This window comes from Cephus cinctus, unplaced genomic scaffold, assembly GCF_000341935.2.
Source record: "Cephus cinctus unplaced genomic scaffold, Ccin1 Ccin1_scaffold0715, whole genome shotgun sequence".
Classification (NCBI taxonomy): domain Eukaryota; kingdom Metazoa; phylum Arthropoda; class Insecta; order Hymenoptera; family Cephidae; genus Cephus; species Cephus cinctus.
In genome coordinates this window covers 99,490-113,758 of record NW_014333334.1, presented here as the reverse complement: position 1 = coordinate 113,758, position 14,269 = coordinate 99,490, and the positions used below count along the sequence as shown (strand labels likewise).

The 14,269-nt window shown below is 49.3% G+C and overlaps 1 protein-coding gene across 12 annotated transcripts in view; it reads left to right on the top strand.

The window, feature by feature from the left end:
• Positions 1-14,269, top strand: part of LOC107270247 — an 85,436-nt gene that overhangs the window by 58,000 nt on the left and 13,167 nt on the right. For all 12 annotated transcript variants that reach the window (XR_003060482.1, XM_025087661.1, XM_015745092.2 and 9 more), the window contains 3 exons: positions 8,110-8,362; positions 8,774-8,934; positions 10,239-10,348. Coding sequence is in view for 11 of the 12 variants with exons in the window: in XM_025087661.1 (XP_024943429.1) it covers positions 8,110-8,362; positions 8,774-8,934; positions 10,239-10,348 (524 nt within the window). In the remaining variant the exon portion in view is untranslated. The remainder of the gene's footprint in view (positions 1-8,109; positions 8,363-8,773; positions 8,935-10,238; positions 10,349-14,269) is intronic.

Here is a 14,269-nt window from a genome sequence, read left to right as displayed (position 1 = left end):
GGGATCGGAGAAAAAGATGGACCATTATATCGGCTCAAGGTTCTGTCCGATGTGGCAGGTGGGGAGAATCTGTCAGGTCGCTGCATTATCGACCTTTTGTAAATTGACAAAACAGCAAGAGCAGCGGTTCGTTTCAACTTCCTTTGCTCCGCGAATCGAAGGAAACCGGAGAGTCGCGCTCTGTGCCGTAAATTAATGAACTCTACTCGAAATGGCCTCTCCCTGCTCGAAGTGAGAAGTCTCTTGCTAAGAAGATTCTTGCTGCCACTCGGAGTGGCTGAACTTGCCGAGCACGTATCGGCGTGGCCATAGCCACTGGTATCGGCCTGCCGAAGCTTTTTGGACTCCGTGCATCTGCCACGGTACGTTCAAGTTTTCCTCCGTCCATTCCCTCCAATATTTTTATCTCTTTTTCAAATGTAAAGGACATGCTCAACCGTCTCGGCGACAGTTCAGACAGACAGCCTCTTCAGAGCCGTAAGCCCCACGCGAAGAGCTCCCAGCATCCTAATAGGATACTTGCGCGAACTTTCGAATTGTTCCGTTTGACCCCGAGCGGCAATTCCGCAGTTCGGAAATTAAATTCCGCCTATTTATGTGTTACGTATCTCTTGCATTATTACTCTTTCCTGCTTCTCGAATTCTCCATGGAGTCTATACAGTTTTTCCTCCACGTAATGGAACGCGTAACGTAACGTTGACTCATTAAGGTCACTTAGTGCTATTAAGAGAGCCTCGCCATTCAATTAGCCCGTACCATGTGAAGCCCGTTTTAAGCCACGTTCACACGGCAGCGAGTAGCTCTACCATATTCTCTATCATGAGGAAATTCGAGGCTACTCTGATCGTACTTAAATCTCAGTGGCACGTGACCCGAAGACCACACCCTGCTTGAAGCTGGAGGCGCCGTATACGATTAATCGACGCAGCTCCCCTCCATTCACTTTTATAGGCTCCCTCAGGATTATCGGGACTCTTAAGGGCTTAAGCCCAACTCTCAATTCCTCTCAATTCCTCTCAATTCCTCTCAATTCTCTCGACTCGCATTTTCATTTGATTCAGGCATTGACCGCAGCCAGGTTAATCGATAAATGCATGCTCTTAGATAAAATTCAATTAAAACTCACCGTTAGGCGCGAAGACGGATTCACGGGCTGCAGCCCGTTGAGAGAACTCCATTAGGTTTCCATGGAGTTCCAGCCCGCTAGGAAGGTCCATCGAGGTTCGTCCCCTCGACCCCTTCGTCCTGTCGTCCTTCCACGTGTGGAGAATAATGTCCCTCATTGTCCTAAGGTTTCCGAGCAGCCTGGGCCATTGTTGCATTGTACGGCATCTAATGAGTCGTACGCGTCCATTGTGGGTCCACCTTTAACGTGAGGGGTGTCCCCGTTCATTGTTCGATCAGCACCGATTGTTAGTTAACGGACAGTTTGAAAGTTTCAAAGTTCGAAGGTTGCGCATTCGATGCATTTCTGTATTATTTCTGTCGGCGGTCCAGAATCTGGATTTCTTTCATGAGACAAACTACGGCCGCCCGAGGAGACGGGCCAAAGACCGTGGAAAATCCTGAACGGTCCATCTGTGCCAATGCAGTTAAGCGCAATGGCGCAATGGCGCTCAACAGACTCAAAGGCGCAATTCTTCAAGTACTCGGGAATTCCCTACTCACTTAAAATGCGAATCCACAGCTGCACTCGCGATACTCACACGATCACGGTCCATTGTGATTGCACGGAGAGAGGCCGTCGTTGTTTCCTCGATCCGCTGCTCTCCATTGACAGGTCGTCTGCTAATCCCGTATCCAGGATGCACATGTGTCCAGTGCCCACATATGTACACGAGTCGACGGCAGGCAGCAAAACGTGAATCGATCGTTCGATTCCTCCGATTCCCACTGACTATTGACAGCAGCCTCCTTCTGTAACGGGTGACGAAAATAAACAAGACGGCTCATTATTAAACTTCAAGCAATTTTGGAACTTTAATGAGTTTGTTGTCGAGGAGTGTCGGATAACCAATAAATACCCCCTCCGCATGCACGGGATCATCTACGCAACGAATTACCCAGTGTTCTTGGACTTTTGGCTGTAGCTCCTTTTTTCTTGCTCCACATTCTCCCGTTTTGTCCCACTTAAGCAAAACACAACGATTGTGCGGTGCACGCTATTACGTAGATACTTCCGTTTCCGCGACGCAGGCTGTCCCTTGCCCCGAATCTCCTCCCTCTCTCTCTCTCTCTCTCTCTACCAGTTCACTTCGCTCAGCAAAGTTCTCTCTTCCGTCGCTTTTACTCCCACGGCAATGTAGCAATTCCCTCGGGTCGCAAAACTTTTGCGCAACTCGTTCGGATTGTTACTGCACCAACGAGGAGCATCCCGTCCTTCCTGCGTCCTCCGATGTCACGTCGTATTACCTAACTCAGCAAACCACCTCTATATGCAGTCGTTGCTTACATACCTATTGATATGTCAGCGAACGGCAAACGAACGGAAAGTGCAAAGGAGAAAGAGAGAGAGAGAGAGAGAGAGAGAGAGAGAGAGAGAGAGAGAGAATAAAAATTTCATGAGCCAATGAAATGCATTTTTGACGAGGAGAGGAAATTGAGTCATTAACGAAAGTGAAATTGCAGCCAAACGTCGAGAAACGGATAAGGCTTTTCTTCTCATTAGCACTTTGCGTTTCAATGACGTAATACGTTAACGGATATGCGCTGCGTACTGCAACGCGCCTCGCGTGTACTTTTGCCTGCAGCGTTAATATTGCTACCTCGTTATCTAAGGAATTTCACGAGAAGGACATAAAATGAATTTTAATCTCATCAGAATCGGGAGGAGCAATTCCGAGTCTGATTCTGTAAGAGAAAACACAAAACACGAAGATGCATGTTGCTTGGCCAAAGATGAGGAAGCTGAGAGGTCTGTGGATAGGAAGACGCACGCACGGACGCAGCCAGACGCACGCAGGAAAGCATGGTAGAAGGCAGTTCAGAGACAAAGCCCCGTTTACACCGTACCCGATAATCCTGTTAATCTTTGCAGCTGGATCCTTGGATGTCCCAGGCACGTACACACGCGCATGTAGGTACTGGAAAAGCCTGGAAGCCTGGATTGGACGCAAAAGGCGTCGTTAGAGACGTCGCTGTAGGCGACACTGGGATTTCTACTAGAGCGTTCACGACTTCCTCGGCGCGTTCATTCCGATTGCCCCATGTTGCCCTATGATGCCCCATTCGATCTATCGACAGGACAAACCCTGGACCGATCATTACTTAAGGGTCCTGAGACGGAATGGTCACTTGATTTTCGTACCTGTAGCTATTTAACACTAAACGTACCATCGACCGGTCATTTCACCGTTTTAGAGCCGAAAATACGTTTATAAAAAAATGGCCGGTGTGGTTAGTGTTACGAGTGACCGTGTAACGAGCCTCCTCGTTCCTGGTACTCGCGTACAGTTATGTCGTGTTGCACAATTCTTCCCCCTCACCTTCTGCTCGCCTTCTCTCTCTCTCTCTCTCTCTCTCTCTCTCTCTCTCTCTCTCTCTCTCTCTCTCCGCGTGTGTACCTTCTCAGATGCCCACCTCCATATATATATATCTATAGACTTGCAGAGAGAAGCAGTAGGTGCCACGCAACTCGGCCACGGGAAATACGCCACGGCGCCATATTAACTAGTTAGATTATAAAGCAGGAACCAGTTTCCAATCTGGTGCTGCCAATAATAATAATAATAATAATAATAATGCCGCTGGTTCGGCACGCGCTTGCGGGACGCGCATGAGCTACACGTGAGAGACACGTATGAAGTTTACGAACGCTATGGAGAATTCAAAGGGAAGGTCGCGCCATTGTTGACGCCGCCCAGAACCTAACCTAACCTACATTTTAGGTGCCTGTTCTTCTATACCTATATGCATGTATATTATCTCCGCACTCGGCGTAATTCAGTTAGTCGATTCGACGACGATGGAATCTGCGTTTAAGAGCACGCGACGCCCGGCGACGCCCAGCGACGTCCGGCGTCGTCTTAAAAATCCTCCCCCGGGAACCTCCTTATCGCATATTTTCATTGTGGATTCTCCGTCTCTCGCCATGAAATTCTCACGTGTACCAGTATCCATGCAGATTATCAGTTTCCCATCTTCTCCCTGAAGTCGAAGCGAGAAGAGAAAAAAAAAACACTTGCTCGCTTTCTTTGCTTCATTTCAAGGAAGCTGAGAAATGCCGCCGAGGCACATTCGCAGTTGGTTATAAAACCAACTAAGTAACGGGAAACTCGTCTTTCGTCTTTCGTCTTTCGAAGCTGGATGGACCTCTCTGTCTAATGTCGCTGAACCTCCGTGACGTCACTTTGGCACGAGGAGAAGCCAGAAGGGCAGTTTAAAGGCAGTTCTTAGCGGCTCCGAACGTCAATTGAATTGCTGAATTCATTTTCCGATTTCTTAATCGATGCGCTCCGCTTTTCACAAAGACTCCTGATCTCAAGGTTATGCGATCTCGATCGCCCCAAAGAATTTGAAAAAGTATAGTCAGCGAGCGTAATGCCTGTTTTAAAAGATTATATGAATTATTTCCTTGCGTGAATTCAGTTTGGCATTATTGTGTTACGTCACGTCAGCACGTTGCATCGAAGCATTGTCGCGTCTATCACAAAAAGCCTCCTCCCCCTTCCCCCTCGAAAACACACCCGCTGCTGACACCAGATCCAGATCCTCCCATTATTCACTGATCCTCCACATTCACTGCTGCCGAATGTGGGACGAGCATAGATTTCCATAATGTCGAGGCTTTTCCCGCTGCGCAATGGGGAGGCGCAATGGCGCCTTGTTTGCTCGTGTAAACGTCCGGCACTGGCAACGCTGCGATATCCGTCACAGTTAATAACTAATCGAAGCATAACTCATTATATTTTCATGCAATTTGAAAAAGCAACCGAAATTGGGAGAGAGGCGGTGGTGGGGTGGTGGGGTGGTGGGGTAAAGGCGACCCCCTGACCCTACGAATGATTAAGAATCAAATGTTAACGAGGCATGGTCAATAGATAGGTTATCAAATGGAGCGTCAAATCCCTTTCGAATTTCTATTCCTATTACACTCGGTCCGGACGATCCTCCAGGATGCAGGAGATCGCTTGGAGATGAGGAAAGAGTATTCAGAACGTGTAACCGTGATGGCGGAAGGGAGGGAGACGAACGGAATAAAGGGAATAAAGGAAATAAATAATGGAATGGAAAAGCCGCTACGCGACTGACCCGTATGGCATTGGCATCCGAGTAACGTTCGATGGCGGAAACGTGCTTGGTATCTTAAGAAGAAGATAAAAAAGCCTCTAACTACCATAGGACAATTAAGTTTCTTTTTGTCCTTTTTGAAAATGCTTAAACTCATCTGCACGTCAGCTACGAGGATCGTAGTAGGTAGATCCATCAGTGGGCGAATGTCCGTAGGATTCTCGGCCACGCGCGACTGGTGCTGCCGCCAGCTGGATGCTCGTCAAGCACAATTGTGCCTTTTACGAGATCGCATAAGTAACGCATGAGGGCAGGAGGAATGGGTGGGCGGAGGAGGGAGGTCATTGCTCAGGATACGACAGTGCTCTCCCAATGCGTCTGTAGGTTCGTCGTGACGACATCAAATGACCCTTTTTACGAAGTCAGGCGCAATTCGGTGATCTTGTCCCTCGTGCTCCTTCGAGGCAGCCTGACGTGAGGGAGGAGCGCATCCTGATCCTTGAGAATGTGCAGGGCCGCGGAGAGAAGAATTCGAGGAGCCACGTGGCTCGGTTAGCAGGGTTCAAATCCTCCTTGAAATTTGAAAAAGGTTAAAGTAGCCGGACAAGTGCAGGAACCTTATTGAAATTCTTTGGCTCGATTCGAGACTCGCGTGACTGATATCGCTTCTCTCCTGTTTTGCATGGGAGAATATTTCACTGGCGTTTGCTGCACCCTTAAAGGACCTTCGCTGGAAGCATTTGGCTGCTTTGGCCGAGGACGAAAATGAATTGCCGCGTCAGGAACCTTCTTCAGGTGGAATTTCAAACTGGAGGTTCATTTATTATCTCGGGAATTTCGGGTGTTCTCAGAATCTCAGGAATTGGCGCGCAACCGGGTTATCATGCGACACGCACGTTGCACAAATGGTGCATGCATGCATGCTGTGCATCGGATTTACCTGTAGAATAAATGGGAATGTCGAGGAGGCAGAAGATTTAAATAAGAGCCGGCGAATAAATAGCCTTGAGGATTGGCCACTCTTGCAGCGAGTGCTCGGGCATCGTGCGATTGACGTTCTTGCGGCAGCGGAGATTATTTATTTACAAAAGTCATTCCAAGTCCGATTTAACGCGTGAGACTTTATTCGAGCATAATGCAAGGCACTTTATTGCTCGACTGTCATTTTCCGCATTTCCTCCACCCCTCCGCCCCCTCCACCCCCTCCACTTCCTTCATCGCATGGTGCATGCATAGTTGCATGCACGTGCATGCGTCCTTCTCAAATTTGCATCTGCTGCTCGGCCAGACAGGCAACTGGATAGACGGATAGATCGACCGAGGGGCAGTGGAAGCTGCGGTTGCGCGTACGGAGTTCTTAATTCGCATAACGAAACAATGGGAACTTTCAAAATTTCTAAAGAGCAGCCAGCTGTTTCCGCGAGAGATAAATTATACATGGCGTGTTCAAAATTCCATTACTAAATAGAAAAGAATATTTCCAAGCTCTCAGTACTCTGTGGGTAAATTCCAGAAAGCTTTGGGACTGAAAAGCCCTTCCCTGGAGTGTAATTTAATTGAGTCCGCGATGCCATTAGCTACGCGATCCTCTGTCTCGAGCTAATCCCTCTGCCTCCCATTAGGAGCTCCTGCTGCACCTTTTGCCCGGCGCATTCTGCCTTTTACTACTCGACAGCGAATCCAACTGTAGACCAAAAAGTCTGTCTCTTCGTTCTTCCACTTTTTTAATCCGAGAAACTGGCGAAATGTCGATTGTCCCGAACAAGTAAAATATGACGAGTCTAGTGACGTCTATAGGGGACTAGAAATATTGCACAGAACGACCAAGCCTTTATGCGTCTCGAAACAGGATTGAATTCCCATAAGGACGTCCCAGTCGCTCAAGTGATGCAATTCGCAAAGAAAAATGCATAAGATGCGCCACAAGGGAATTTAAAGGGGGAGACGTAAAGAGAAAGAACCCCTTCCCCCCCCTCCATCCTCCCACCTGCAAAACCTGGAGGAATGGATGGCACAGGAAATAATACTCTTTTAAATCCAGACTATTTCTCTTACTTCGTGTTCCGATGCAGGAACTGGAAAGTGACTATGGGTGGTTAAATCAGAGAGAGAGAGAGAGAGAGAGAGAGAATGCATTTACGTAAAGACAGTTGAAAAGGGTTAGGATGCAAGAGAGAAAAAGTGCAGCGTGCAGCACTCACTTAAAATGCATGAGTTCCTCCCGCAGTGAATGCACTTGGGAGAAAATGTCTCCGGGAGCCTGGAGGCGCGTTGCATCTGGATTCCAGGAAGAGGCTGGGTACGTCGGGACGGTCGGGAAAAGACATTCGCGCACTGGCAGCCATTGTGCACTATTTCTTAAAGGATTTCTCCAACCGGAGTAAAGGGACTTTGCATCCCTCCAAGAGCCGCATGCATGCCACATCGTTAGCGAATTCACCCGATGCACCCGATGCACCCGATGCACTTGGCACCCTGGCGACTGGAGAATGTTCAGGGTGCAGCGAGAGGGAATGAATGGGCTGAAGGGCCGGAGGAATCGGTGCCTATTCCAATAGGGTTCTGCGAGAGGGTGGATTCGAATGGGGATGAATACGTAGAATAATCCCTGCTGGGAATTATCGAATTTCGTGAACTCGCGCAAAAGCCAGTCCGTCGGGCGTTAATTGCTCATTGTCCTAGGGAAAATGCTCACGGATTTCGGATTTCGTCCGGCGACGAATCGGGATTCGGCATTTGGTTGTCGATTGGCACGAGCGACTTGCGCCGAGTTAAGCGTCGTCAGCAGCCAATATATCCTCCAGCAGCACGAATAGCACGAATATTCTATATAGAAATGTTGCTTTTCTTTGCTAATCAGCTGGTGAATTTTGTTACAGCGTCGGGATCGGGATCGGTCATAGGACGAGATCCTCTTCCGCCGAGGGCGGTGAGCACTTCCCAGCTACCCCAGAGAGCATCGACGCAGCCACCCTCCGGGGTGTCGACGCTTCCTCTGCCGCGAACCACCAGACAACAGCCGCTTCCGGTTCAGCAATCGACGGCCCAAACAAGGGGGTGCGAACGTACAGGCGTCGTTAATGAGATACTGAGGGTGGCCAGTAGCGGTGACGTCAGAACTGGATCGCCAGGGTCAGTTTCATTTCTTCCGACACACTCGTGCATTCATACGCACGCAATGCCGCAAGACTCCCAGGCTGGATCAGGGACGCAGTTTCCTTGGGATTTTTTAATAAGTTTTCGAAATTGCGAGCAGCACCAGTCGATATGCTGCTGCGGCGAGACGCCAATATTTTAAAGGCTGAGTCGAGCCTGTAATTTCCCAGCGACACGCTCTCCTGTATATAACCTCCGTGCGTGTATAAGGGCTTGTGCTGGGTGGTCGAATGGGTAACGTCGAGTCAGCGCCGACCAATCCAGACGCGGGTCCACGTGGAAGAAGCTCCGAGCTTATCCGGGAACATAAATAAAGGGATTTCCGGGAAATCCTTCATGCCTTCCGATGGTCAGACCTTGATCGCACTTGTTTTCTCCGAATCTCAGGACCACCCTGGACTCAACGGGGAATCATCGGACCGAAGGGAGGAAAGCATCCCCTGGAGTTGGGCAACCTGCACAGAGGCTCTCCAGTCCAGCCCCGAGGGTCGTTTCTCCCAGCGAGCACAGAATGTCCAGTCCCAGCGACAGCGAAAGGCATATTAACGGTATAACAGCAGTAATAATTTTAATATCAAATAAAGCGAAACCCGAGGAAATGCTTAAGAGTCCCCCGAGAAGATGTATTGGTTTTCTTTTTACGAAGTAAGATAAGAAAGAAGCCTCGTACCTCCTTCGTACGAGAGATAACAATAGTTTGGTCGATTTGGCACCTGGCGCGATCTTGCGTTGAGATTCTGCAACTCGAGAGACTGCAACTGCAGCGCACTGCACCCGAGCGGTTCAAGTGCAGCAATGCAGTTTCTCTCGAGGTTATCGACTCTTTCTTTTCATACGGGCAAACCCGAGCCACACTGTACCGCAAAAACCTAACTTGGCACGTTCCCCGGCACCACCACCACCACCACCACCACCACCACCACCACCACCGAATATTATATAGCTTCTCAGGGGATCATTTTCAAAGTGCAAGGATTCAATGTAAAGCATGACTTCCCACGCGCACGTAGTAAGTATTCCGGACTGTTTTTCGAGCGGCTAAGGGATCGCACCATTTGAACGGGGGACGTTTGAATAAACCAGGCTCAACTAAATCCGAACTTCCGAACTTCCGAACTCCCGTGCGACATAAATTCCAGCCTTTTCCTGGGTTCGAAGTAAGTCGCGTGTCGGAGTTAATTATTCAAAGGAGCCCCCGGGATCGGCCGAGGTGCCTCCTTCGCTCCGCTGGTTGGCTCCCTGGCTCGGGTCTACTCCTAGTGCGCGTATGCTATCCCTGCGGGCATTTGGATTTACGCCTCGAATAATGGAAGCGCTAAGCGGAGCGAGTCAATTAATTCCTCCAACTAATTTCGACTGCCAATGTCATTTCGAAACATCACGAAAATGTCCGATAAGTCATTTTCGAAGGTGAATAGTGAAGGTTAAAAAAATACCTACTCGGCCACCAGTCCCCTAGACATCCTCGTTCATCCCGCAGGACGCAGGGACGCCAAGGACGCCAAGGACGCCAAGGACCTGCGCCAAATATCCGAGTGACTCGCGCATGCGGCAATGAATAATTCATTGTTTGCAGTTGAACAGCCTCTGGCATGCGAGCGTAATGCTTTTCGACGGCACACTCGCCGGATACTCGCATCGGTTTTCCCAAATTCCTGAGCAGTTTAATGTAAATTCCTACGTATACGTGTGTATACGGTAAGGTGACTCGAGCGACGCAGCCACTCGCTACCCTCAGGGACGCAGAAGTCGGCTGAAGCGAGCAGGCATAATCGAATCAAACTGAAAAGGCTAATTTCCCCGAATTTAAAGTCAAGCGAAAAGCAACTTACCGAGGGAAATGTGTGTACAGGCGAGAGGAAGGCAGCCAGTCCCACCGGTCGAGATGGCGGGGGGACAGGGATGCTGCGACAGAATCAGCGCAGCAACACGAGGGACGCCGGTGAACTCTCGAGCAAAAGGGTAAGTCACGCGAAACTATTTGGCTGCTAATTTTTCGGACAGAACGCGGGAACTCGTGCTAGACGTTCAAAGAGACAGAAGTGAGGAGGCTAAACGCTCAACCGGTGAGAACAGCTCCAGGGTGCAGCAGCCGGGTGCACGGATCGGCCCTCATCTTCTCGAGCTAGTCTTTCATTACATTGCTCAGTGAGACCAATTAATTAAACCTGCTTCGTCGCAAGCGAACGAGAAGGAAGCAACGAACCCCCCATCTGTCCCACCTGTCCCACCTATCCCACCTATCCCACCTATCCTGCTTGTTACTCCGCTCAGAGTCCGAAACTAATTGCACTTGGTGCAGTTACTTACTCGGGACAGAGAAGAGCAGAAGCATAACGGCGGAAGACTGTTGACTGACATGCGAATAACTGTTAAGGAAATTCAACTAGGAAAATAAGTAGAGAACAGTGGGCTACGTGGGTTTGAGCCACAGTCGCAGAATGCACGTGTATCGCAGAACCCTGTCAACGCAATTATGTTGTAATTCCTGTTGAATAGGAAATACCACAGATTTAATGTCTTTCGAGATGTAGCACGTGACACGGAGAAGAGGGAATATAGGAGGATCGGACAAGCGGCGACTGCAGTAGCGAAGCTTCGGGAGATTCCGGATGGTCGGAAGGTTCCAGAGGACGATGCCAGGACGTTCAGAGAAGTCCTCGTGCCAGCCAGATCGAGCCGGATGCTAGTCTTAATCCTGAAGGCCCGTGTGTAACGCGCTAAATCTATCGATGCGACTTCAGTCTATTCAACAATGTCCTACCGTTACATCTGGAAAGAGAGAAGGACACATCAGAATCCTTCCTGACACGTAAATTCATCCATTGCCCTCTCTTGCCCTCTCTTGCCTTCTGTTGCCAACGAAGCCTGGCTGGATATTAAAGGGAAGCTTCTACAGGCGCGTCCACACTTTGGCGTCAATGCATTTCTAATCGGAGAGGGTGATTAGGCCATCAGAGGGAATGCAATTCGACAGAGTAGACCGTTAAATTCGATTAGAATCACTTTATCCTTGTGTGAACGGACCTTAAAGCGCCGCGGTCTCCGTCGACTCTCTCTCTCTCTCTCGCTCTCTCTCTCTCTCTATCAGTACAGTCTGTGTAATACCACCATTGCAAAGCTGTATTATCTGAATCCTGCTTCACTATAAGTAATACGGATGGATTTGGAAACAATTTGTGTTACAAAGCTTTCCCTATAGGTTCACCTCCCCGCAGAGTACCTACTACATCCATCCTTAAAGGATGAACCCACAAGGTATACCGACTACAGTCGCTCCGAACGTAAGCGACCCTCGCGCCTTTGGAGGTGAGGGCGATAAGGGTTAGCTCCGCAGCATCCGCCGAGCTCTCTAGCGCGTTTGAGTTTCATTGACCTGTCAGCCGCAGCTGTCGGCTTTAATATCATCGCAAATCTCGGCAACTCGATCTGCCAAAAAACTTTTTTCTTTAGAAACACGCAGCCACACGGACGGACGAAAATACCTGAAAAGTTGGTTTCGATTTCGTGCGAGTGACGTCATACGTGATACCTTCTGCAGCACGTAATGACCTAACGACCTATCGCTCCCCTCGTTGCAATCTCACTGATTCTGACGTTCTGGGAAATTTGTTGTCGGTCTCCCCCCAGCCCCTCCTTCTTCTTTTATGTTTTTCCATTTGATGCTCCGCAATTCGCTTCCGGCAACCAAGTGCCACGCTGAGCCATTACTGCCCTTACTGCCCACAGCCAGTCACTCTTTTTTCATGCCGTTGTCATGTTCTCTCTCTCTCTCTCTCTCCCCCCCTCCCCCGCTCCTCATGTCCTCAACACGAAATCCCTGCTGCTATTGACGAGTGGAAATTGCCGAATGCGTATCAATTCGAAAAGCTATCGAGTTGCTGCAGAGTGGAAAACAATTTGCCCTGAGGACGAATGGCTCGAGAATATCGCTGGCGGAAGAAGAATTTTTGAAAATTTCGACGACAGAACAATCCCCGTTCTCGCGAGCATGGAAACTGGTGGCAATTAGATGCCTTCGCTTCCTGTCCAGTTACAGATCAACAGGAAGACGGGAAATGGCTGATTCGCGTTGACGTACTTTAGCCAATGAAATCCGTATAAAGATAAACTAACGATTTCCCGCATCTCCCGAATTCGGCTATAAGGAAGAGCAGAACCAAAAGAAGAAAAAGTCTCTTTAAAAACTCACCTCGTCGATCATGATCCACGTCGAGAGTTTTCCAAGTAGTACGTCATCCCGATCATTGGCGACCGACGTTTAGCTCCTGATCTTAGTCGCAGTCTCCCAAGTCTTCAGCAGCACCACTTTTCCTCCAGTCCACTTAATCCTCGTGGCAGTTGCGGATGGGCACCGTCGTATCCGGATCTGCGAACAGGAGAGATCAGGTCAATAAATCTGTAGCATCGGCAGACCGATAAAACCCTTGGGAAATCCTGGGCTATATCCTATGTAGGGGATCAAGTAGTTTAGTCAGAGATTACGAATTGGAGTTTGCGGACAAAGGAAGTAAACATATGAAGAGCGAGATAGAGATAGAGAGAAGCGAAAAGACACAAGTGAAAAAATGAAAAAAAAAAAAGAAGGAACGGAGGAAGGAAGAAAAAGAATCCTTTGGCCAATTGGCAGGCAGCCTTGATCCTGCCAGCTGAAAGGGCTCCTCCGACCCTGAGACTGGTTTCTGTGCCACAGTGCCGGATTACGTCGGTAAGAACCCCAGGAGTTTATAGGATGTACCGCAAGTCCATGTACTCTGCTAGAACCCTTATGGATTTAGAAAATAATACTTTGAAGCATCCCCATCCATCATATGTATTGTAACGTAATTCTTTTAACCTATGACCCGACCCAATAGCAAAACATACGAGAACGACTATCTTCGAGAACCAACCTACGTTACCTTCGGCCGTCCACCCGTCGTTCGTGCATCCGCAAGCCAGGCGGCCGCCAGCCGATTCTTTTTTCACCGGGAACTGACTAGCCGGTATAAACTGGGAGTTGGGGTGGAACAGGCCCAACTGCACCGCGAACGAGAGCTCTGACGGAACTTATCAGACGAGGCGATAGCTTAACGGATCCTGTCAATTTTTGGGGTCGCGTAAAATCAGCAAACGCACCTGGATGCACGAACGGGAGCGGACGGGTACGGAAATGCACGGCCGCTCAGGCTGCTAGGTTTGAGGTAGAGAGGGTCGGAGTAAGAGTCCGGCAAATAGTGCGAGAGACAGAGAGCGACGAACCGAGAACGTATCAGAACGAATCTTAACTATCTATCGAGATCCCTTCACCAATTAATAAATTGGGAGACTCACCGGAGCTGGTGCAGCTAATAACGAATCTTAATTGTCTATCGAGATCCCTTCACCAATTAATAAATTGGGAGACTCACCGGAGCTGGTGCAGCTAATCCGTGGAGGCCGAGAACCGCATCCAAAGGACACTCTGGTGGACACTGCACTAAAGCACTGCACTACACCTTCGGAACACTCACAGGAATTCATAGAATTGCCTGGGTGTCGCGAGAACAACGCGAGAACTGTACGAATCGAGAACTTGCTATACCGCAGCGAAACACGGCAAGAAAAACTATCAACAGATAGCACGGGAGCGCGATGTCCCTCGTGACACCTCGGTCGGTGCCCCGAGACAGACTGCTTTGACAATAGCCAAATGCCTATTCCGAGAACTAATCATTCTGATTGGTCGAGAGCCTTATGACCGATAACTCTTCCATCTCCTTCTAGTCGTACCTTTAAACCAAATCGAGAGCGTTTCTTAACGAATCGGTACGTAACACTTCTGGAGATCCTCCACGGCCGCTTCCCCAGGGCATCGGGCGACAGCTGGGCACCACATCCTTAACTCGGGCAGGAGGTTCCTCC